General features: G+C 42.5%; 1 protein-coding gene across 7 annotated transcripts in view; it reads left to right on the plus strand.

Moving 5' to 3' along the window:
* TNIK (TRAF2 and NCK interacting kinase) overlaps window positions 1–25,365 on the plus strand; it is a 300,446-nt gene that overhangs the window by 195,647 nt on the left and 79,434 nt on the right. For all 7 annotated transcript variants that reach the window (XM_084638591.1, XM_084638586.1, XM_084638585.1 and 4 more), the window contains exons 8-12: window positions 7,314–7,368; window positions 8,362–8,440; window positions 16,564–16,739; window positions 20,322–20,388; window positions 21,870–22,074. In XM_084638591.1, the coding sequence (XP_084494717.1) occupies window positions 7,314–7,368; window positions 8,362–8,440; window positions 16,564–16,739; window positions 20,322–20,388; window positions 21,870–22,074 (582 nt within the window). The remainder of the gene's footprint in view (window positions 1–7,313; window positions 7,369–8,361; window positions 8,441–16,563; window positions 16,740–20,321; window positions 20,389–21,869; window positions 22,075–25,365) is intronic.

Genomic DNA, 25,365 nt, shown 5'->3' on the forward strand with positions numbered 1-25,365 from the left:
GTGCATTTGCCCATTCCACATCCTATGAGGGCAATGTGAGAAATCATGTTTGGAAAGCGCTGTTAAACCCGCTGAGGCAAGGACTTATAGAAGGCTAGCCACATATTAGTGATATGACTTTCCCATGTGACGATGCAAACATTCCACCATTGTGACACAGCATCACAGCCTTGATCGACGATTACTTTTCCCACAGGGCAAATAAAATATGTATGATGGAGAGCCCAAACATGTCCCCAAAAATCTTGTACATTTCTTCTATTAAAATATGTCAGTCATCAACCTAACAGATTGTTTCCTTGAGAGCAGCTGTCCAGCTTCAGACTTCATCCTGAGGGTTATTTAAATTGGTAATGATATGCACATGTGCAAATAGTTAGTTCTCTTTGGTTAACCACTACAACATGCATTTGTTGGAGAGCTGGAGAGTCTGTTTTATAGTAGAGATCATTTAGGGAACTTTTTTTATGTGTAACACACACTAGCTACTATATTGTGTATCTCTGCCGCAAGCATTTTAGTTCAGATTACAAAACTTTATGGGCAGTTGTAATGTTTCTTTAGTTAGTACATATACTGTCTGCCAACTGGTTGACAAATACCTAAGCAGATTTAACCAATTAGCGGACACCCCAATCCTCTAGTTGGTCTTCCTTTATGTGTATGTACATACAGTCTGCACAATACTGTTCCTGGGACACAAACTCAAATCTTCGTGGTTCATAGGCCATAGCTGTTTAATCAATTTCCCAAGTCTCCTCTATTAGAATAGAATCACAGAATATCAGGGTTGGAAGGGACCTCAGGAGATCATCTAGTCCAACCCCCTGCTTAAAACAGGACCAGTCCCCATTTTTGCCCCAGATCAACTAAATGGCCCCCTCAAGGATTGAACTCACAACCCTGGGTTGCAGTGGCCCGCTGACTGTTTGGCAGGATTTGTATGAGTATGTGTCCTCAACTGAAGAAACCAAGAAGAAGCATCCTTTTACTAACGCTAAGGAGAAGTAGTGAGTTTGCCCCAGCTGGGTCACTCTTTACACATCTCACACTAAGGAACTGGCTTTCCAGGGAGTGACCACTGAACGGCATGGATTTGGTTTCATAGATGTTGGCTCAGGGAAATGTAAATTATACTTCCCTGTGCCCCCCCGAGGATATTCACTCCACAAGAGGGCAGGTGGTGCTGTCACCACCCTCCCCCAGGCATTTCCCCTCTGGGGGAATCAGGTTTGCCCTTTGGCCAGCACTTCAAAGGAGTGGCCCAAAAAGAGACTGCAGGGGGGATTTGCTGAATTGGCATTTCCCCTGGCTTCACTTGCAGGGCTCTTTCCAGCAAGCAGAGCTCCTCCCTTGCAAATCCCCACCCAAGAAGACATTCTGGCTCAGATACCCTGTGGGTTTCCATCTGCTGAATATATGCTCTTAGGCTAGTAAGTTTGTGGTTCACCTGTATGCCTGATTCTTCCTTTTGAGATGCTCTCTGCTCTCTTGCTTGCTAGCACTAGATAGATTCCTTGTTAAGTTGCATATTCTAAATACAGTATGGAGAGGTTTACAGCCTAAAAAGGAGTCAGTCACTGGAAAGAGCACTTGAAATTCCTTGATATTATTAAAAATCCTGGCTTTATATCTTTATAGCCAACATTTCTTTCCTCAGAAATCCCTGGTGTTTTCCTCCTTCCAAAATAGCTAGGATACTTGATATGCAGCGAGCAGGAACTGGGATCAGAATTCTCCTATTGTCCTCGAGGATCAAATATTCTTAGCAGACTAGATGGTTTTGTCTCTGAAGCTGGCATTGGCTGTTTGTGGATATAAAACAAAAGGCTGATTGCTGCCAACACTCCAAACTGCGGGGTGTTTTCAGAGCTTGTAGTCTGGTGGCCACTGGGTCTGGCTCCCGTCTTAGGTTCACCTCACTACAGCTGAGGCTCTAGCTTTGAAGTGGAGAGAAAAATGCAAATGACAATTTTTTAAAAGGTTGCAAATTGGATCCTACAGATCCCAAATCAGTATAAAGCTAATCGCTTGAGATAACAAATATAAAAGACTGGAATTAGTGGGTAAAAAAAAGGAACTCCACAGACTTAACCCTTTGGGGACAGAAAACTGCTTCCGATCTCGCTGTTTTCTTAGGCAAGGAGAACTTGACTGTGTAATGTACAGGATACAACAAATACCTCATAAAAATAAACCACATCACAAAAGGTAAATACAGAACCCACATTGTTGAGGTTTGTTTTTTTCCTAGAGGTTTCTTCTTTTTTGTTGACAGAAATCTTGTCAATATGCTTAGAATCAAAGGAAACAGAGATTGCTTCCTTAACTAAAATGAGATTATTGCAAATGTATTAGTGTGCTTTCTCTTTGCCAGGTGGACTGCAAAGCTTTTCCAATTTTTAAAAAAACTTTACAAAATCCAAATCCAGTATAAAATGTGTGTTTCCTGCTGTTTTTTTCCTTCCCTTTCAGACCCACAGAGGTCTTTCTGTATCCGTTTCTGTATCTAGTTAAAATCACTTGGCATATTGTTTATAATCTTGGGCACCTGAATACCAGGAGGCTACTGAGAAATTGGAAGGAGTTCAGATAAGAGCAGTAATGATGATGAAGGGATTGTAAGAATTGACCCATGTGGAAAGACTGAGATCGTCAATATGCACTGTATAGCTTGAGTGAACAACAACAAAGGAGGACGTGATGGTCCACAAGAGATTGAAAGGTGTAAATGTCAACAGTGGAGAGGAAGTTTTTAGGGAAGTATAGGGAATTGCAGTTAGGACAACTGGGATGAAATTCCATAAGGGGAAAATATAGGCTGAACAGCAGGAGAAATGTCTTGCCTCTGAAAATTATTAGACTTCGGAATAGTCTCCCAAGGGAGGTGGCAGTGACCTGTCAACTGTGAATCTGAAACTAGGCTGGGCAAAGCTCTAAGAATATCTCAGCATGTCTAGTGGTTGGAGCCCACGAGTAGGAGCCAGGACCTCTTACATTCTAACCCTGGGCTTCCTTCTAACTCTTGTTAGATCAGTAGTTTAAATTCTCTTGCGCTAAATTCAAGAGAATCATAGAATATCAGGGTTGGAAGGGACCTCAGGAGGTCATCTAGTCCAACCCCCTGCTCAAAGCAGGACCAATCCCCAATTTTTGCCCCAGATCCCTAAATGGCCCCCTCAAGGATTGAACTCACAACCCTGGGTTTAGCAGGCCAATGCTCAAACCACTGAGCTAGTCAGCCCACAGCCCGACCCCATTCTACCTCTTTCCCCCTGCCCCCCCCATTCCTTTCTGCCCTCCCTCGCACTGCGGCCTCAAGACTGGAGAATCTCTGTGCCCCCGCCGTGGCTTCATGGCTGTGTCAAGGAGCAAGAGCTCCTCCCACCCTGAGGCCATGGCAGAGGGAGATTTTTTCAGAGGTGCCAAATTGGCCGGGGTCCCTGGTCACAGGCCCCATGGGCCCATGCAGTAATCCACCACTGATCCCAAAGACAGTTGGGATAACTGACTTCATATCAATGAAGACCAGAAATCATTTTAGTGGACTGCAGTATAGAACCGGATATGCTGAAGGGCACCAGAAGGCAAAGCTGTTGCCAGTGGACCCCTGCTGGAGTAGATGGCTGTACCTGAAAGATTGGTCTTTTCCCCTGCTCTGCAGTGGAGTATATCATCTATAGGAGAGCTCCTCGGGTTTGCTTTAGCTGAGTCCCTTTATGGTGCCAGCTGGCTGCCCACCAACCTCAGCGATGTGTCTGAGGCTATACTTCAAACGAAGGCACTGAAATTAGTCTGTGTTCTGTTTTAATGTATTCGGTACTCGGTTATTAATCATTATACAGCTCTACCTACACAGTGTCTGGAGTAATGAATTACTTAACTTCTGCCAAAAGTAAGTTGTAGCATGGCCACTAAGGAAACTTATCACTTTCTCTCTCTCTCATGCATATACATTAATTCTTTCCTGTGTCCTGGTAATTGAAGCATTTTCTCCAGTATACAAGAACTGAAATGTCTTTGAGATTCATTCATGGATCTAAAAGCTTAAATCCAGCACATCAATGACTTCTAGATGCTCTCTAGCACAGGCAGTTGAACACCACTTACAAATGCTTCCTGGTGACTAGCCTGGAATATAAATGTTGTCATTTGAAAATGCAGTGATCCCAGGAGAAGGGATAGGAGAGTTATATCAAGTGAGTTTTCCAAGAAGAAGCTCCCCATTTGCTCTAGGTGTTAGGGAGATCAGTTGCTGAATTCGCCTGCAGAAGGTTGCTGAATTTGCCCTGTGGGCTGCAGAACGTTTCGGAACAGAGTACAAGGAAGCGTATCTGTTTGTTTCTCCTCCCACTGGAGAAACATAGCTCTCCTGTCTCCCGTTTAATCAACAAACCCTAGCTTAGTCCCCTCTTTCTTCTGAATTATCTCAAGACGCTTTATATTTTTAAGCAATCCTAAGCAGCCTGTCCATGGGCACTGCATCAAATCCATTTATAGATAATCTAATTTTAACTAGTGAGCTGGCCACTACCAGTTGGGCACTCTGATTGATACTGTGGGCTATTTACGCCCCTCAGAGCAAGGGTATCAACTGAGCCAGTAGCTCCTAACACTAAAGTCTTGCTAGAAAGAATTAAAAGCATAGCCATGACATTCCACCTTGTTCTGTTGCCCACGAATTGGATGGTGGTGCATGTTGTGAAATTAGTTGCCATAGGGAGGGCTCAGAGGATTGATAGGAGAACATGGAGCCTTTTAACATCAGTTCAAATCCAGCTCAGGTCAGTTGTAACACGAATGCATCCTTGATGACTGTTTAGATTTCTATAGGTCATACTTTGGTGGATCTTAGTCCAGTCCCTCACCAGTAGGGATCATTCCACTTTCTCGATGCGGGCATGAAGGGACCCCTCTACATATACCTCTCACCTCTCCTGTGTGACCACTGATCCACATCACGCCCTCCCCCAGTACCATGCAGAAACCATGGGCTGTATTAGCTTTTCTGGTGCCCTTCCATTGGTGGAGTAAAGGGGTGGCTGATAGTAGAAGACCCATCACTACAAGAAGGATGTGGAAAAATTGGAGAGAGTCCAGCGCAGGGCAATAAAAATGATTAGGGGTCTGGAACACATGACTTATGAGGAGAGGCTGAGGGAACTGGGATTGTTTAGTCTGCAAAAGAGAAGAATGAGGGGGGATTTGATAGCTGCTTTCAACTACCTGAGAGGTGGTTCCAAAGAGGATGGTTCTAGACTATTCTCAGTGGTAGAAGATGACAGAACAAGGAGTAATGGTCTCAAGTTGCAGTGGGAGAGGTTTAGGTTGGATATTAGGAAAAACTTTTTCACTAGGAGGGTGGTGAATGCGTTACCTAGGGAGGTGGTAGAATCTCCTTCCTTAGAAGTTTTTAAGGTCAGGCTTGACAAAGCCCTGGCTGGGATGATTTAATTGGGGATTGGTCCTGCTTTGAGCAGGGGGTTGGACTAGATGACCTCCTGAGGTCCCTTCCAACCCTGATATTCTATGATTCTATGATTCATTGGCCCTGGCAGCACAGTGCCTATGGGACATCTATGCATAGTCCTGGAATTTGGTGGATCCCCTGAGATCTGGGGCTGGACACAATGCTGCTTCTCTGAGGAAGTAGAGCAAAACCTGCCTCCCCTAACAGAGGAACTGGAAGTTTTCCTTCCCCCACACCTTCATCAGGAAAGGGTAAGCAAGGCAGTTTAGATGAGGGGGATAGTCTAAGGGCTGATCTATGCTTAAAAATTTTAGTGCTATAACTATGTTTGTTTGTTAGGGGGTGAACTAATTTTTTTCCCCTGACATAGGTATATCAGTAAAGCCCTAGTGTAAGTCCAGGACTACACAAGGAGCGCTTTGCTGGTATAGCTGTACCAGGATCATGTCCTATTAAAGCACTCCCTCATGGTATAGACACAGTTTATACCAGCACCATTGCTGGTAGAGCTTATTCCAGTCCCCAGCCCCCTTTGTTGGTAGCTCTGACAGACACAGCTATGCCAGCTCAAGTTTATACTGTAGACCTGGCCTAGATTCATTTCTACCAGCATAAAGGTGCCTTATACTGCTATAGCTTATTTCCATTCCTGAATCAGAATAAGCTATGCTGGTATAAACCCTGCTATAATTGTGTCCGCAGCAGAAGGGTTCTGCTGCTTTACTGTACTGGTATAGTCAGAGGCAAAACTTCTGAGTGTAAACAAGTCATTGAGCGGTCCAAATTCCATATCTGGGTCTGCCACACACTGCATATGACCTTGGGCAAGTCACTTCCCCTCTCTCTATCTCAGCTTCCTCATCTGTAACAAGAGGACGGTAGTATGTTACTACATCATGAATACATACAAGATGTTCAGCTACGCCAGTGAAGATGCCTTAAATAAAAAAAGGCATGAACTGGCCATCCGTTCTGATTTAGTCCATCCCCAGGCAAAAATTCCAGTGAGAATTTGGCTTGAATAAGGACATCAGGGTTTGTCCCTCTGTCGACAGAGTACCCCAGGCAATGTGACTGCCATTTTGACTCCTTTCACAAGTATTAAAATGTTTCAAATGTGTTGAAGTAAAAAGGGAGAGGAGAGAAGGTACAGCAGATACCACAGAAGTTGGTATGAATGGTGTGATATCTGAGGAACGGTTTCCACATGTGGAGAAACTGCTTCACCCCCAGGAGAGGGAAAGATCCATAGAGGAGGCTGAATCATATTCAGTTCTTATTTACTCTGTCAGTGTATCTCCGTCTGGAGAGTCCAGAGGTATCCTGTGCTTGCACATCCTACTCTGCCTTGTTCTGTTAGGGCTGCAGGTTAAGGTGCACACAAGTCAGAAGCTGGCAGTACTAGAAGAGGGAGCAGGGTGAAACAATTCAGCATAGAGTTGCCCAGTGCTGCTGCTGCGGCTGAAATATCATGTGTCTGAGTTTCTGTATTTTTACTCTCAAAAAGATGTATTGCTTTATTATTGAAACATGATCACACTGGATCTTGGGGCTTCCGAGTTCTCATACGGCAATTGTTTTTCAGTCATTCAAACAAAGTTAAAACCACATCTCCACTGGGAATCCTACTCCAAAGCACTGACAATGAAAAAAACATAAAAGAAAATCTTCTGAGCCGGGAGTTCAAGGACTTAGAGAGAGAGAATACAGATCAGACTCTTAGTAATAAAATGGCCCAGACACCCTTTCTGTGGAGTACAGTACTGACACTCCTCCCTCAGAGGACTCTCGGTTGTTACAAGGTTCTTCTGCCCTAGACATTTCTCTGTATTTTGTTTTTCAGAGTGACTTATGGTCTTTGGGGATAACAGCCATCGAGATGGCAGAAGGTGCTCCTCGTAAGTAGATGCGCTGCCTTGGTTGAGTTATTATGACTAAATTGTAACTCGCTCTTATTTGCTAAGCACCAGCCACACACGCTGTTTTGTACAACAAACTACATTCAAACAGTCCCCGCCTCCAGGAGATGAAAAATCTAAACAAGACTGACAAATGGTGCGCTGGGGAGCCCAGAAGAGGGGGTGACTGTTGCAAACTGAAACAGGAAGGTTTCTAGATGCTATCAGAAGTCCATGTGATCCAGTGGATATAACACTGGAATGGGAGTCAAGAGACCTGGATTCTGTCTCGCTGTCTCACTGACTTGTGATCTTGGGCTTCAATTTCTCCTAGTTAAAATGGGGATTAAAAAATAATTACCCTTCTTTTTAAAGCTCTCTGAGGTGTATGGATGAAAAACATTGTCAATGCGCTGAGTATTATTTCAGTGGCCTTTCTTGTGGCACCAATAACAATGCAAAGGATTTAGCTGATGCATTTAGGTAACTCGTATACCTGTTAAGACTCCTATCAGTTTTATGCTAGGATCTTGTTTGTTAAAAGTAACCAGGGCAGAGATGGTATGGCTTTGGTGGTAAACCACATGGTATGGCTCTGAAGTGCAGCACATACGTGAGCTGTCACCTGCATCAGTGCCTGTCAGTGTGGTTAAACACAAAGCTGCAGGCATACAAACTTCATAGCTAGCCCCTAACTCTAAACCAAAACTCCAGGGTACAGACATCCCCAAAACTTAGGGGAGTTCAGATCTTGGTCCAAGCTTTGCAGCTCCAGCCCATCTCTAGAATCATGCCACTCCTTGGGCTGGAAGGTGCCTCCAGAGGGGTATTTATTCAAATCCCTCTGTGTAGTGGTATGTTGGAGTTCTTGTTACTTCAGAGAAATCCTGTCTCTAGATTCTCCACCTGCCCCTAACATATGCTCTATCTGTGAAATGCTCTGTATCTCTTCTGCTTCCTGCCCTATCTAATGTCTCTTGTTGTACCTTTTAGCCCTTTGTGACATGCATCCCATGAGAGCTCTGTTCCTCATCCCCCGGAACCCAGCCCCACGGTTGAAATCAAAGAAGTGGTGAGTCTGGTCTTCAAACTGAAGTTCAAATGCTGTAAAATGTTATCACTTGTTTGTATTGTTAGCACTAAACAAACTCTTTACAGGTTTAGGGGTCTGATCCTGTTTCTAGTGAAGTCACCGGTGTAATTTCAGTGGGTACAGGATCAGGCCCTAAGGAAAGATTGCTCTGGTCCCAGCTGGCTGCACTGTGTGGGTGGCATGACAACTTCTCTTTGAGACACAGAGAGAGAAGCTCTCTAATGTTGCCATTTCACAGTGAAGAGTTGGCTTTTCTGAAGAGATTTATGCAGCCTGAAGCCACATGACACTTCACTTGGCTGCCATTTCTTTCCAAAGAGATTCCATTTTCAAGTGGAAACATTTACTCATTCCAAAAAGGGATAGTTTATCTTGAAGGCTCAGGAATGTGGAGATTTGAACTAAGTTTGGGTTTTATTTTAAAATTTTGGAAGAAAAAAAATGCAACAGCATCTTGAAGAAAACCAGGGCACTCCAATAGAAAACACCCTTTAACAAAATTAAAAGAATCCCTGAAGCCCAGCAGATGTTCTGTTACTGTGCTGATGTAAGCAAGAACCCTTAAAGTGTACTGGACATAGGTTTCTACAATTTTCTCATCCCAGGTTCAGTTGTGGTTTAGCCAGAAAAGATAGGGAGCCCTGCCACTTAGTTGGGGGGGGGGAGGGGATAATATGTGTGTGTGTGTGTGTGTGTGTGAGAGAGCCCTGCCACTCACCCTGACTGCTAGTGATACAGAGGGAGAGTGCTCCAACTTAGTGCTAGGGGTATAGAGTTGGAGGGAAAAAGTGCTGTCTTGGTGGTAGAATTTTTGCCTCTCATTCCTTAGTGCTGAGAGCCCAGATACGTAGGTGCACAGTTAAAGGCAGGTTTCGAAGAAAAGTGAGGTCCAAGTGGCAGTGTTTCTAGGGTATGTCTGTTGTGCGGAGCGATCACTGAATTCCTTGGTACATCTTAGTTTGAAACCAGCATCCAAAGAGCACCACACCCTCTAAAAACACACACAGGCCCAGCACTAATTTTGCCGTCTTCATCATCAGCTGGCTGGATCTTAGTGCAATGCCAGTGTAAGAGAGAGTTTTCTTACCAATCTGAAGCAGTATCCACAGTGGTTATTCAGAAGTCTGCAGAGAGAGGTACGGAGGTTGTATGATATGATGATCTGTGAACTGCAGGCTCTTGTGCAACTTCCTTTTGATACCTGAAGCGATCCAGCAGCAGACAGGTGTTCAGACATGTATTTTGTTGAGCCACTAGTCTCCCACTTACACGTTGGGTATGTCGGTGCTGCCACTGGAACTGCGATTGCAGCGCATGTAGACGTACAGAGGTACCTTTCACCGAGTTATCATGGGAAGCAATAACAGAGAAGCGGCTGCAGCATGGGCTAGCCATCCAAGTACAAGTCTGCCAGAGAGCCTGGGAATATACTCTGCTGGCTAGCCCAGACTGCAGTCTGCTGGGCTGCACCTTCACTGCTATTGGTTCTCACGCTAGCTAGATCAGATCTACCTCAGGTACGTCTACACATGCTGGGGGGAGGGATAGCTCAGTGGTTTGAGCATTGGCCTGCTAAACCCAGGGTTGTGAGTTCAATCCTTGAGGGGGCCCTTTGGGTCAAAAATTGGGGATTGGCCCTGCTTCGAGCAGGGGGTTGGACTAGATGACCTCTTGAGGTCCCTTCCAACCCTGGTATTCTATGGAATCACCCCTCTGACTGCTCGGCCAATGTACCTTTTGAGTTAGCTGTTACTGCACAAGGCAGACTGCAGGATGTAAGCGAGAGGGTTTGTGTTGTGTTGTATTTATTCATCAAAGGCTGCACCTGTGCTATAAGCCAGGGGGATGCGATTCCCCGGCTCTAGTCCAAATACTCACGGTAGCTCAGCAAGAGCTAGCGCCAGCATAAATAGCAGTGTCACCGCGGTAACAGCAGAGGCACGAGGCACGGCTGAGCCATGGCAAGTACATGCCCCCCCGTTAGAGGCAGGTTTGTACTCAGCACAGCTCAGCCGGGCCTCCACGGTCACAGCCTGTGCTACTGTAGCTACGTTACTATTTATACAGTCACTAGCTCTCATCAAGCGTCCACGAGTATGCGTGTGTGAGCAGGGAAATTACCGCCCCAGCTCATCGTGTGGACATAGCCAAAGGCAGTCTGAGCCTCCAGAGAGAAAGAAGGCAGCTGAAGAAAGAAATCACTGACCCCACCCCCCCACACACACTTTAAGGTAAAATTGAACAGGAGCAGGAGTTTTGTTTTGTTTTGTTCTGATAAATTGCAATCCATGTCCCTGGAGTATTTTAATCCGTCTTGCACAAGCCAGGTACCAATTCCATATCTGGGTCTGCCACACACTGCATGTGACCTTGGGCAAGTTACTTCCCTCATATTCCAGCGATACACAACCCTTCCCTCATATTCCAGCTAACTGGCTCACTGTTAGTATAGCCCAACTTTCCCTGTTCTTACGTTCAGAAAGTTGAAGGGATACAATAATTGTTCAGCTAAATGTCCCTAGACTTTGGGGCATTTAAACTCACACCCATATATTGCACCTCTCTCCCATTTTTTTTTTTGGATGAGCTGCACTGGCCCTCCTGAATCCTAATCCCATTGATTTTTGGGGTGTTTGAAATTCACATCTGAATTTTGGGTCCATTTCTACTTGGATGGAAAACGGCTTTTGTGACACCACCATGTCACTTTGCTGTCATGTTCTTTCCCTCATTTCATTAACCCCTGCAGCCTCTCTTTTTGGAGAGAAGAGAGCAAGAATTAAAAACTTCTAAGGGGATGGGATGGCTTGAAGGATTTGTAATCAATTACAGAACCTTTCACTTCTAGATCTGTTCAAGTCCAGCTGAGGTCTGTGGTTGCCAAACTCGTTATCATCTTTTGGCCACTGGGTGACTTTTCTGAAATGAAATGGTGGTCTGTGTCTAGTGCCTGATAGATGTGTCTACCCTTCCTGACAGTCTGCAGCAAAGGCAAGGGTTGAATGGACATTGAATTTTGTTTACACTCCCCTGTCCGAGTTACAGTTGAAGCATGCTTATTGGAGCTGGTTCCATTTTGTGGATAAATAGAAGCCTTTACTCTCCATTTCTTACAGCTCTGTTATTCTCAGCAAAGCTATGTAAATCTTGCTAGGTTTCATTATGAATTTGAAACTCAGATGAAATACCAACAGGCTCACACTTCTGGACTCAACTATGTGCCAAACATGGGTTAGTTCATGATTTTAGACCAAGTAATCTGACATTGTTTTAAATGTCTTCAACATGAAGCCAGGTGCAAGTCAATGCTTTTGACTGAGTTTTAGCCTGAGGTTTTGGGTCTAATCGAAGCAGGACAAGAAGCTGTGTATGCAAAACCCAAAAGAATTGAACTTCCCCAAAATGCTTGCTCAGACCTCTGCGGTGCAAGTTTTGCACATCCCCAGAATGCAATCAAGCATCTTTCACAAGTACTAAAATCACAGGAGAAGAGCAAAATTTAAAAATCCAGCTTGCTGGGTATCAAAGATCAGCAGCTCTTCTCTGTGTTTTGTGCTTTCCACTCCCAGGACAAGTAGTCTTAAATGGGCTTAGGACCATCAACCTCTCCACATGCAGTAATATTGACCTAACCACATTAAAGCACTGAGATGAAGATGGATTTTTCCATAGGAAGAAAATGGCTAACTGGCTGCAAAACCCTTGATGGTTGAAGATGAAGAAGTTAAATCAGTGAAATCCACTGATAAGTAGAAAGGATTTGGGATCTTGCCTGCTGTTGCAAATAGAAAAACCCCTGTAGAAACACAGTCTGCCTGGTTTCTTGATGAACTCCTGCACCTGCTTTTAAAATAGCCCTGCTTCTCTTTGAAGTTAAAGGCTGGCTCCTTGTAATCTTCTTCTTCTTCTGATTCAAATCAGCATGATATGATGATTTACTTTCTGCCCCTGAAGTTCTTAAGCAAATGAAGCTTGAATTTTGGGGCTGTTTTCATAAACACTTGGACCCAGCACATCTCTCCTTGTTTATGCTAAGCGTGGTGTTTCCTCTGTGACAACGCTTTTCATCTGCACACACCCCTAAGCTAAGGAAGTGCTATTACATGTGTGCATGCCCACGGGGGAGCTGAGGCAGCGAGGTGATGTGACTTGCCCCAAGGTATCACAGTGAATTGGAGATGGAACAAAGAGTGAAACCCAGGCTTTTCTCTTTAACACACGCTTTAAGAGCCTGATTGTCCCATTAAAGCAGAGCTTGTGCTATGTGGGTCTCTGGGAGACATTGTGGCTCCTGGAGCTGCTGAGAAGAACAGTAGCCCTTTAAAGACATGCAGCTGTCATGTGGCTGGCCAGCTGTCATGTGGCTGGCCACATCCTCCTCTTCTGAAGAGGCTACAGTCAGGAAGGCACTAGCTCTGAGCAGCCCTGGCACTCAGGGGTTCTCAGTGACCGTAGCTGATAGTTTTGCCTTGCCCCACCTTGTGAACCACATTCTGGCTTCCCTGGGCCATTTTAATTTGCACAGAGCTCCATTGGCTCTTGGCAGGCCTATGCCCTGTATGCCGTGAGCACTCTGGAGTGTCAGACATTTGGGCTTGACTTTCTTTTCTGGAATCACTTGAGGGAGTGTGTGTAACAACCCAGCTGCATGCAGTTGTCTTCAGGAAGTGCTGTCCCTGTTCTCCGTCCAGACGGAGGTTAGAAGAAGGGGCTGAGAATCCAGACTCCTGAGTGTTCTTTTCTGGCTCTGGCATTGGGTCACAATGTGACCTGGAGCAAGTCTCATGAACATGGGTGAAATGCTACGAGTGCTGTGGGTGAAAGGCGCTATTAAAGTGTGAAGTGCTGTATAACAGGGTTATTTCATACATCATTCATAATGTGATTAGTTATGCATCTCCCCCCTATCATTTGCATTTCTTAGGATCATAGAGGCACTAGGGGTGTCCCTGTGTGCTCATAAGAACAGACTACTCAGCCTTTCCTTCTTGTCTACAGTAATCCTGTACAACTCTCCCCTATTCACATCCCTTCCTCCACAGAGAGCAAAAGAATGAGGTGGAGGGTCGGTCTGACTGTGGGTGGGTTAGTTAACAGTTAGAAGCTGGAAAACCTGTGTGCCAGACAATCACAGCTGTGTCTACTTCTGTCATCACAACATATCACATGCCAGTTGCTTGAGTGGGGAGGGGGAATATAATTGAGAATGGACAAAGAAGGAAAAAAACTGTAAAGGCATGGTCTTAGCACAGGCTTGGCAGTCAGGCAGATGTGAGTTCTAGTGTTGTGTAAGCATTGACTGTTCTTATTATTTAGTAAACAAATCTCTGTGCTCCTGGCCAAGTCATTGACCCTCTCCACCTCATCTTTCTCATCCGTAAAACAGGTTAATAATTAGAGTTATGCAACATTTGTCTGCGTTGCCTCTGCTAACTTGGTACAAACAAGGTCTTTGGATTTGATACACACAGGTTCACATACCCAGAGTTTCACCCTCAGTTTTGGGGTTGAAAGTTTCCATGATCTCAAAGTGAAACTCATGTGCAACTGATGTGTTTTACCAGGCTTCCTGTTGGAAACATGCAAAACGGAAGGCCATGTTCTCGGTGGTGTAAATTCATTGACTTCCATGGAGTTACCCCAGCAGATAATCTGGCCCTGAAAAGTTGCATGGTTTAGGTGTTGAACCATAACATTGTTAAAGAAATGCTTGGTTATTCTCACGTTACACTTGCTGAGTACCAGGAGGATTTGTTCAACATGTTACCCGCAGGACTCTTAGCAGTTTCCGGATGAAGGTGGACAATCCATTAGCCCCATCCTTGTCAGAGCTTTATAGGTCATTTTTCAGAAAGCTGGGTTTTGTTTTGTATGCTAACCAGGACTTGCATTGTGACAGAATGCAGGGCTACAGATAGAGCTGTGTGTTGCTGCAGGTCTGTTTCATAGGGATTTGGGCGGTCCTTCTTTCCCCTTTGATTCAAGAAGGTTCCAACTCCCTGAATTTCACTTTGAATTTCATATTCAAAAAAATCCAAAAACTCAAAGTGAAAAACTTTTGCAATAGCAAAGTTTTGCCTTATTAGGATTAAAGCCATATGAGAATGCCAAGTTCTGCAGTGTTTCCCCTTAAAGTAGAAGCCAGAGCTTGTTAGAAAAGTATACAAGTAGGTTTTATAAATTTCACTACATGCACATGCAGATGTTTGAAAAGTACATGCACAGATGATCTCATGCACACATGCAAAGAGAGGCCACTTTTTAAGTGCTGTTGTAAGACTACCTGTCAGACCGGCAGTGCAAAGTGTGTATTTGCTTTCCAGTAAAACATTGAATGTCTCACTAATATCTGTGCTTATAATATAATCTGACTTAGTTTGACATTTTTGTGATCTGTAGTGTCAATACCTAACTAACTTTCATGTGTATATTAAAATATTAGTACTGCATATAAGCAGACTGGGTAAACAGGAGGTACTAATCTAATGGAATGTACTGCAACACAAAATCAAATTACTGGCAGCTGGGATTCATGATCATTTACATGTAGGCATTTTATATCCCAGTTAAACCCAAGGAAGAGTCAGTTCATAACCAGTTGGTATTTATGTACAATAACTGTCAAATAAACACTTTAAATATGTAATTAAACGCTGATTCTTGGGGTAGTTCACTTCAGCAGGGGTCAGCAAATTACTTTTGCAAGGTTTGTTTTAAGCAAACAGATTCTATAAAATAGAATCTCACTTAAATGAGATGTTTTCAGTTGCTTTGGTTGTCCAGCATACCAGATAGTACAGTCTTTGGCTTCATTTCTCTGTAATGATCCAGGCCCTGATCCTGCAATTAGATCCTCAGTGCTGCTGTGGCTCCACATACATGAAGGGGTCTGCCCACATGGATCAAAATACAGGCTCAGAGCCTCAGTCTCCACTTTAACTTGTACAAAGAACTGGGCTGAATAAAGCTTCACCCAACTTTCTCCTTCTGGAATCCACCAAGAAACTGTTATTTAGAGGGAAGGTAGATAGGAGAGATTTGCTCATTAATAAATCTGGATGGGGGATTTTATTGGAGCCAGTAGTGTTTATTTTCACATCCCAATTTGTATGGATTAGTACTTAAAAGATAAATCACTTTTTAGTCTGACAGTTTGAAAATAAAATCCCTGAAAGCTTATTGTTTTACCTCTCAATGCAATTCTGTAATATCAGTTGGCTTCTGACATTAATTTACACAAATGTTCCAGTTTACTAAAGCAACATGCACCATAGCGGTCTGTCAGCATCTCCTTCTTGTAAATCCTTATTCTCTTGGGTTTATAATGTGCTGAAATTAGTTCCAGGCAGAACTTTTGATATGCAAAATCTGAGGCCAAGAGAAATTTGTTTTCTCAGATTTACTTTGTCTGGAGTTTAGTTTAACTCTTTGTAGCAAGGCAAGGAGGGGAGGATGGGCCAGGCTAAGTCAACATAGCCTCATTCCCACTTCTACCCCGCACAGCAAGAATGGCAGGTCATTAGTTTTGATCCACAAATGGGTGGAGGTTGAAGCAGTATGGATACCTGCTGACAGTGTAGATCTCACAAACATACTATAGCCAAGATGTAATGCCTTATGGGATTAGTGCATGCTGACCAAGCTCCTGGTGGGAGTAAGTGAAGGGCTAAGAACAGCAAGAATGAGTAGGAGATTGTACAAACTATAAATATTTAAAAATCTGTGTAATATCAGTTGAGTAAAAGTAAATCACTTTGCTTCTCCCACTTCACCCCAGAAATCCATTACCGCATAGAAAATGCAGTAATAGATAGTTATAAATAATTGTTTCCTTCTATCTGTGTTTTATAATGAGCAATAGAGAGATCCTTCTAACCATCAACAGGAGATGAGAAAAAGTATTTCAGAACAATACTATTGAAAGGATACATTCTAACAATAATCCAATTTTTAAAAATTTAGTCAATTTGCAAACAAACAAAAAATTCAAGCTGGCTGGTCCTTTTAAATATCCAGAAAATATCGGACTCGTTTTTACTGGATGTAATTCTGGATTTGTGGTTTCTTTTTAACACAGTTACATATTTTTCTTTCTCTGCTAGGTCTAAAAAATTCCAGTCATTCATTGAGAGCTGCCTGGTGAAGAACCACAGTCAGAGACCAACAACTGAACAGCTCATGAAGCACCCATTTATTCGAGACCAGCCTAATGAAAGGCAGGTTCGCATTCAGCTTAAGGACCATATTGATAGGACTAAGAAGAAGCGAGGAGAAAAAGGTTAGCAGCCAAGCAGAAGAGGCTATTATATGTATTATGGTAGGACCTGGGACCTCAATCATAGACCAAGGCTCTGCTGTGTTAGGCACAGGATAAACACATAATAGAGTCCCTGCCCAAAGGACTGTGCCATGATGCTGTACTGAGATCAGACTATGCTTAGGGCTGGTCACAGTTTGAACATGAATTTTACTCATTTAGAAACTGATTTAATTAAATGGGTGCACGTATTTAAGTGTGGACACTCTTATTTTAAATGAAGGGTAAGCGATTTCAGTTTTGCTTAAATGAATTTCTTACTTGTGTAAGTAAAGTTAAAATATAGCATTCTGCACCTGTAATAAGAGTCCACACCAGGAGAGCTGCAGGGATCTACCAAGTCAGTTAAATCACAGCTCAGACTGTGTTGACAAAGCCAAAGCACCATTACTATTAGAACTGGTCCAAGTTTTTCATTCAAAACTTTTTTTCTGATGAAAAATGTGTTTTGTTCGGGGGCAGGAAATGTCTGCTTTCAACCCTCTTCAATTTTCTTAAGTTTTCGTTAACAACAACAACAAAAATTGAGACATTTAGGGAGTTGGTTTTCAATGAACACCCAGTAACTTGAAAAAAAAAATCAACAAATACTAATTTGTGTTTGTTTAATTTTTTCACAGGAACAAAAATCATTTCTTGGCCAGATCTAATGTCTATTATTACTTAGCATCTGATCTTGCACCACTGAAGACAATGGGAGTTTTACCATTCACTTCACTAGGAGCAGGATAGGGGCCTAGTGCGCAGTTGTAATGTTGAATCTAAACACTTTGTGAGTGTGCATTTATAATTGAGTATGTACGCATGTATACACACCATGTAGACACAGAAGGTGGAACCCACTAAAGTCATATTTTCTTATGTCATGTTATAAAATGGCACAACACAAATCATATTTATAAACTGTGCAATGGGCTGTACAAATAAAAACCAAGTCTCTGCCCCAAAGAGCTTACAACAATGTCTGCTACAGGACTAACCAATTGAAACAAATACATTTTCAATGAACTGACTTAAATCATACTGAGGCACAGTGAAGTCTCATAAAAGGAGGACTCAATAGATAAACAAACTTGTTAAAATATATATTGCCAGTGCCAACATTTGCATGCGTACTGTATTCTATTTTTTATCTCAATGGCTGAATTTTTTGTAGAATCCAGCCAATTAACACATCACTATTTCTCTGATTTCTTTTAAGCAATATCATTTTTTCATGCTTAAATTCCATTTCCTGATATTTTTTTCAGTAAAATGAAAACAATAAAGCCAGATACTAGTGAAGTATTAAATGTATTTAGGCTGGCAAATGAAGGTTGTACCCTAGAGATGGAAAATAATTGGATAAATGTGAGCCTTTCTTTTCCTATAATTCTCTTCATCTGATAAAGATTCTACATTTCAGTTATATCCCAAAAGAAATTGCAGAATGTGGTACAGCATTGTAATTGGGTATTTATGTAGACGCCTTCATTGACTGGGAAATATCAATACGGATATTAATAGGAGAGAGAAAAGTGCATATGTTAGGGAAAAGGAAGTTTATGCCTTTGAAACAGTATTTAAATCCCAGTTTCACAGGCTTGTTGCTGTAGAATTCTGCCCTATATCTTAACTTCTGCAAGAGTGTTCCTGGAGATGAGGTTTAGAAATTGTACTTTACACATTTGTCATTTGTTTAATGTTCTTTTTTTATTTTACAAAAGGGTGTTGGCAGTTTCTATCTTTACATCAGCATCTTTCTGCTCTGTTGATATAGATCCGTGTTGAGTGTTGAATCGGGAACACTGTACTCAGAATTTAGACTGAAACTCCATCCTTAACTCATCCCATTGTGCAAAGGAGTGTATGGCATGTCAGACAGCCACTGCACAGTGACTGCTGTATTCTTAGTCAAAGCTGAATGCATTCAGCTTTCGACTAAATTTCCTTGGCTTTGTGGCCCTCATTTAGAATCAGACTTTTTGGGCAAAAAACTTGAGAATATTACTGATTTTCCCAGAATAAAATAAAATAAAACTCCCATTTCTATTCTCATACCAGAGCATCTGGATCTTCAAGCAGTAGAAAAACAAATGAGTCCAGTAAAGGGCACTAACATTCAGTTAAAAGAAAAGGAGTACTTGTGGCACCTTAGAGACTAACCAATTTATTTGAGCATAAGCTTTCGTGAGCTACAGCTAACTTCATCGGATGCATAAAGTGGAAAATACAGTGAGGAGATTTATATACACACAGACCATGAAAAAATACACATTGTAAGGAGAGTGATCACTTAAGATGAGCTATTACCAGCAGAAGAGTGGTGTGGGGGGAGAGAAAACCTTTTGAAGTGATAATCAAGGTGGGCCACTTCCAGGACTTAACAAGAACGGCTGAGGAACAGTGGGGGGGAGGTTGTAGTTGTAAGAATGCTTGAATGCTTACAACTACAATACCCACCTGCTGAAGTGAAGAAACAGATTGACAGAGCCAGAAGAGTACCCAGAAGTCACCTACTACAGGACAGGCCCAACAAAGAAAGTAACAGAACTCCACTAGCCATCACCTTCAGCCCCCAACTAAAACCTCTCCAACGCATTATCAAAGATCTACAACCTATCCTGAGGGACGACCCATCACTCTCACAAATCTTGGGAGACAGGCCAGTCCTTGCTTACAGACAGCCCCCCAATCTGAAGCAAATACTCACCAGCAACCACACACCACACAACAGAACCACTAACCCAGGAACCTATCCTTGCAACAAAGCCCGTTGCCAACTGTGTCCACATATCTATTCAGGGGACACCATCATAGGGCCTAATCACATCAGCCACACTATCAGAGGCTCGTTCACCTGCACATCTACCAATGTGATATATGCCATCATGTGCCAGCAATGCCCCTCTGCCATGTACATTGGTCAAACTGGACAGTCTCTACATAAAAGAATAAATGGACACAAATCAGATGTCAAGAATTATAACATTCATAAACCAGTCGGAGAACACTTCAATCTCTCTGGTCACTCGATTTCTGATCTCAAAGTGACTATCCTTCAGCAAAAAAACTTGGAAAACAGACTCCAATGAGAAACTGCTGAATTGGAATTAATTTGCAAATTGGATACAATTAACTTGGGCTTGAATAGAGACTGGGAGTGGTTGAGTCATTATACTAAGTAAAACTATTTCCCCTTGTTTATTCCCCCCCCTTCCCCCCACTGTTCCTCAGACGTTCTTGTTAAGTCCTGGAAATGGCCCACCTTGATTATCACTTCAAAAGGTTTTCTCTCCCTCCACCCCACTCTCCTGCTGGTAATAGCTCATCTTAAGTGATCACTCTCCTTACAATATGCATTTTTTCATGGTCTGTGTGTATATAAACCTCCTCACTGTATTTTCCACTTTATGCATCCAATGAAGTGAGCTGTAGCTCACGAAAGCTTATGCTCAAATAAATTGGTTAGTCTCCAAGGTGCCACAAGTACTCCTTTTCTTTTTGCGAATACAGACTAACACGGCTGCTACTCTGAAACCTAACATTCAGTTATATTCCTAGATGAGACAGAATATGAATACAGTGGAAGTGAGGAAGAGGAAGAAGAAAATGACTCTGGAGAGCCCAGGTAAAAATCAGGTGCTCATTTCTCCCCTTGTATCTCTCTGACTGTGTACAAAATTGGTTAGGATTATAGGATTGTATGAGCTAGAGATGGAAAAAGACCAATTTGGTCATTGAGTCTATCCCATGCAAAGGTGGGATATATAGTCCCTCTGATAGATGATGCCTGGATATTAAATTGATGCTATGGCTCACCCTGACCAGAAGGCCGAGAAGAAGCAATACCTTATTTTCTTTGTGATTTACAATACAGTATGCTAATGACACAAAGAAGCAGAGGTTCCATATATTGTACTATTCACTGGTGGGCATCGGTACACTGAGGGTTTAAAACTGCATTGATCTCTGTGATAATTATTTTATTCTATTCTTTCTTAAAAACATAAAAACCTAGGGTAATAACAGCAGCTGTATTTTCTCTTTCATATGATGATATGTGGACAGCTGTGTAACTTGCCTGCTTAGTCACTGGCCTCAAAATTCATCAATGCGAGGCTGTCAAGGTCCTATCAGCAGTATCCACCCCCTAACATGTCTGAATTTCTATCCCTAATCTGACCAATTTTTCGATATACAGATGAACATTTCCATATACTCATTTGGATCAAGCCTCTAAAATTGTTCTTGCAGTTTTTCACATCTCATATACATAAAACTGTATATGCAAGTATATTTGCATAAACAAACCAGACGGTTAGATGGCTAAGTACACAGCTTGCTTAACTAACCAGTTTACATGTTTGAAGGAATTTTGCACATGCAAATGTTTATGCTCACAAGAACCTAGATGTGGGAAACTGCATGGGCAGGAATTTAGGTGTGGTAAAATTGTAGGCTCAATTTAAAGACAGTTCTTGACAATGTGGTCCTTTATTTCCAAGTATAGCTCCCTATTTATGTGTAGTTTCTCATCATGAAACCTTTCCGGTTGCTTCTTCAAGCTAAACAGTGGTTGAACTTTCTTTTGATGACATTTTTAAGAATCATTGTAATTAGTATCAGGTTATTCCATTGTTTTACTGAGGTAATTTGGTATTTTTATTTCAATGATTCACACTAAATCTGCTTTGTGAACAACTAAATATAGTGCAAGCCACTGCAATGGAAGGGACTTTGGTTTAGAGACATAAATTACTAGTGAGTTTGTGAACAGTGTAATGAACCTCTTGTCATGTGAGCTATGCCACAAATTCAAGGCTGATCCACCACTAAGCTTGTTGTCTCCTGAACCCATGTAAAAAATGAGGCAGCAGAACAACTGCTGCATCTCACCCGGCAAGTCTCTGAGCAGTTCTGCCTCATCCATTTGTGATTCCCTGGTTTCCTTCACCAAATACTGTGCCAGCACTTCACTTGTTATACTTTCAATGGCAAAATGCAAAGCCAAAAGGGAAAGGGAGTTAAACATAAATACACATGCAGAATTTCTCTGTCGGGAGCATAAACACATGGTTAGAACGCCTCTGATGCTTTTTCCCTGTGAAGCTCCATCCTAAATCTGCCTGGAGAGTCAACGCTGAGACGGGATTTCTTGAGGCTTCAGCTGGCAAATAAGGAACGTTCAGAGGCCCTCCGACGGCAGCAGCTGGAGCAGCAGCAGCGAGAGAATGAAGAGCACAAGCGGCAACTGCTAGCAGAGCGGCAAAAGCGGATTGAGGAGCAGAAAGAGCAAAGGCGAAGGCTAGAGGAGGTAATTACTCAGGGTCATGAAATGGGCTTTTAAATGACACTGCAATGGGTCATATTTTTTGAAGGAGAACTAAGATACTGCTCTCAACCTGTTTAAAAGGAATATGTTCTACCCTTGCTAGGACAAACCAAAATGCTTTGTTGAACATAAAGCCTGTCCATCCCTGTTCTATGTGTGGTCTTATACTACTCTTCACCAGGCTGTCCAAGTGCCTATCTCCTCTGAAGTCAATCAGGCTCATTTACAGTAATGAGCATTCATTATAATGAACAGAAAAGAGTCCCCAGAAACATTTGTCAGATGTGAGGTTCCCCGTAGATGCATTTTGTTCTAAGGTCTGTCACACACTAAAGTTTACCATGCCAGATTGGACCAGTGGTCCAGCAAATTCATTATCCTTCCTTTTGTGGTGGCATGGGTCTGATGCTTGAGAGGAAGCTGAACATTCCCCATATCATCTGCACAGGTCCTATGTACCACTTAAGTCCATCTTAAGCCCTGTTATGCAATGATGTACATGGAGGGGGCAGGACAAATTCCTTTCTGGCTTCTGCAATGATTAGTTTATGTCCCTAAGCATGACATTTGATTCCCCTGGTCTTAGCATACTAACTACAAACATTTTTGGTCATAAAATTATCCATCCCATTTAGAATACAACTATAGTATTTGACTCTGCGTATCAATGAATCTCAGAGGCTGAGTACATACTGCATCAAGTATTTCCTTTTGCTTCAAATTGACCAGCCATCAGCTTCATTGAGTGACCCCTTTGTTCTTGTGTTACGGAATGGTCTACGAAAGAGTAGAGGGGTTTCACCTGTTTCTACCTTTTGACATGGTCTCTCATAAAGAATCTCATTGTCTGTCTTGCCCTGGAGTCATCCCAACTGCCTCATTTAAGGGTCCGTACATTAAGAGCAATTAAACTAGCTTTGCAAAGAGGTCACTGGTAGGAAAAACACTTGGCGGCAAATGGGCTATCAGGGCATCCACCCCATTAATTTGAACCGGCCAAAGTGTCTGTTATATTTAACCTAAATCTCCATACATTTTCTAGGCGTCCATTGCACCGGATAATATACCTCAGGCTAAAAGCTGAGACATGAAAGAATTTCAAGCAGCGGACTGTACACTTTGTAAGAGCAGCGAGTAGTTGTTCTTCAAGGTGGTTCTGTTAGCCTCCTTCAGGGCTGTAAATAGCAGAGGGGCAAAGTACAAGCTAAGCATTTTCCAGTCTGGTAGATGTGTTGGTCTGTAACATTGTTAGTGTGCAGCATGTTCTACACTTGATAAATTGCAGGTCAGGTTTTTTCTTTTTTCTCTGTACTGTTGATGAGTCAAGCGTAGCTTTGAAAAGAGGAATAGGATTCCACACACTAAAAAATCCCTTGCACTATCATAAGTGATTATTTGAGGACTATTGTATGGGAAGCTGACTCTGTCATTGTGCAAATGGATGTTACTGCAAGCAATAGAGAAATGGAACAGGAGCAGAATAAAAGCAGACACTAGATTAGCTGAAATCCTATAATAAATACAATACTTACTCAACTTAGTAGGATATTAATATGCTACCTTTAAATTGAAGCAAATCATTCTCTCTCTTCCCCAAACAGCGTTTGAATTTAGAGCTCTAATCCCCTTGGCTGGGCTCCATAGGGATCTCTCCTGTGAGGGGCTCATTTTATATTTGGGCCTGGAAATGTTGAACATGTTGCAAGATCAGTCCTCTAGTTTGTATGTGGCTCTGGAAAAGTCACTCCCTTTTCTCTTTCCATTCTCTTTCTATTCAAAATCGATGTCACTGCATCCAGCTATTGAAACTAATGCCTTAACTCTGGGTAACTGGAAAAGTACCCTGGGCTGTTCTCTCGTTGCCTCCTTCCCAGTCGACATGTCCCTTTAAAATTTTAGGTTTTAAAATCAGAGGGAAATATATTATGAGCCAAAGAGGTTGGGGAGACAGAAGGCTTTCAGCTATTTTGTCATGCCACACAGTGCAGAAGAAGGAAGTGCAGCCCTAATTGAACGGCATCCTCAATCCAAACCCGATTCCGATGTCAACGTTTCATTTTGTCTCATGCTCTTATTTCAAATGACTGCTGAATTTTTGTGAAAAGCAACTTTGTGCCTTGCTTCCTCTTACATCTGAGGCTGTACACACCAAGTCTCTGCCCCCGCTTGTGTGTTCTCGTAGAGCAGACACAAGAAGCTGTGCGTCAAGCAGTGGCTAACCTAGTGTCTGAGAGTATATCTTGTGCTCTCAGTTGGTGTTTTTAGCAGCAGCACAATTGTCTTTGTCAGGAAACTGGTGGTTTTCTCAAGTTGCTGAATAAGAGCGTGTCAGTGAAAACCCTCTAGCTGCTGGCATTATGAGTCAAACTAATATGATCTGTTGGTTTTACGTTTGCAATGTCTTCAAATTTTACAACTGCTGCTGTTTCATAAGTCACTTTGGGTCAAATATTGAAATGTGGGGGTTATGGGCACTCGCAAAAATATCTTCATGTGGACTGGATAATTGCATGTATAAAGAGATACTTAGGTACCCCAGATGGGGGTGGGGGATGGGCTTGCAGGTGCACATAGATTTTTTTTTCACTGCCACCTTTGGGATCTGCTTGTGAAAGTGGAGTTGCCTATATGGCTGAAGATCTCTCTACCAGTTTTATACTGCCACCTCCAACCAATAGTAAGGTTATTCGGGCTTGTCTACATGGGCAATTCATAAGGAAGCTAGTGCAGAAATAGCAAGGGGGTGAATATAAAATGCAATAGCTATTCTGTACTCATTCCCTGTGTGGATGCTCTTATTCTGTGCTAAATTTAGAGTAATCCGTTTCCAAAGTGGATTACCCTAAACTGCACAAAGGCACTCTTGGTATGGAGTATGAGTTAGTGCAGGGAGCTAGTGTGGAACAGCTATTCAGCAATAGCTATTTCAGGCCTTTTCCCCATGTAGACAAGCCGTTAGTGTTAGTAAGAAGAGAAAAAACAGTCTTGTTTATTATATGTATTGGCTATCATTTATATAGATGGCAAGAAATCAAGAATTGCTATAGTAAGGATTAAATAGAGTTTTTGAGGGGATGTAAACTCTCGTGCTTTGGGGTTAGTACCAAACTTTCTCTAGAGCAGGTTATTCCATAATTGCCTGCTGTGGGGTTGCATGCACCTTGCTCTAAAGCAGCTGGCACTGGTTAGATGGACCACTGGTCTTTCCACTCTGGCAATTCCTATGTTCCTAATTGAGACATTGTTTGTTTTAACATTTTATCCAGAGCAGGC

This window comes from Lepidochelys olivacea, assembly GCF_965140295.1.
Source record: "Lepidochelys olivacea isolate rLepOli2 genome assembly, chromosome: 9".
NCBI classification, from domain to species: domain Eukaryota; kingdom Metazoa; phylum Chordata; order Testudines; family Cheloniidae; genus Lepidochelys; species Lepidochelys olivacea.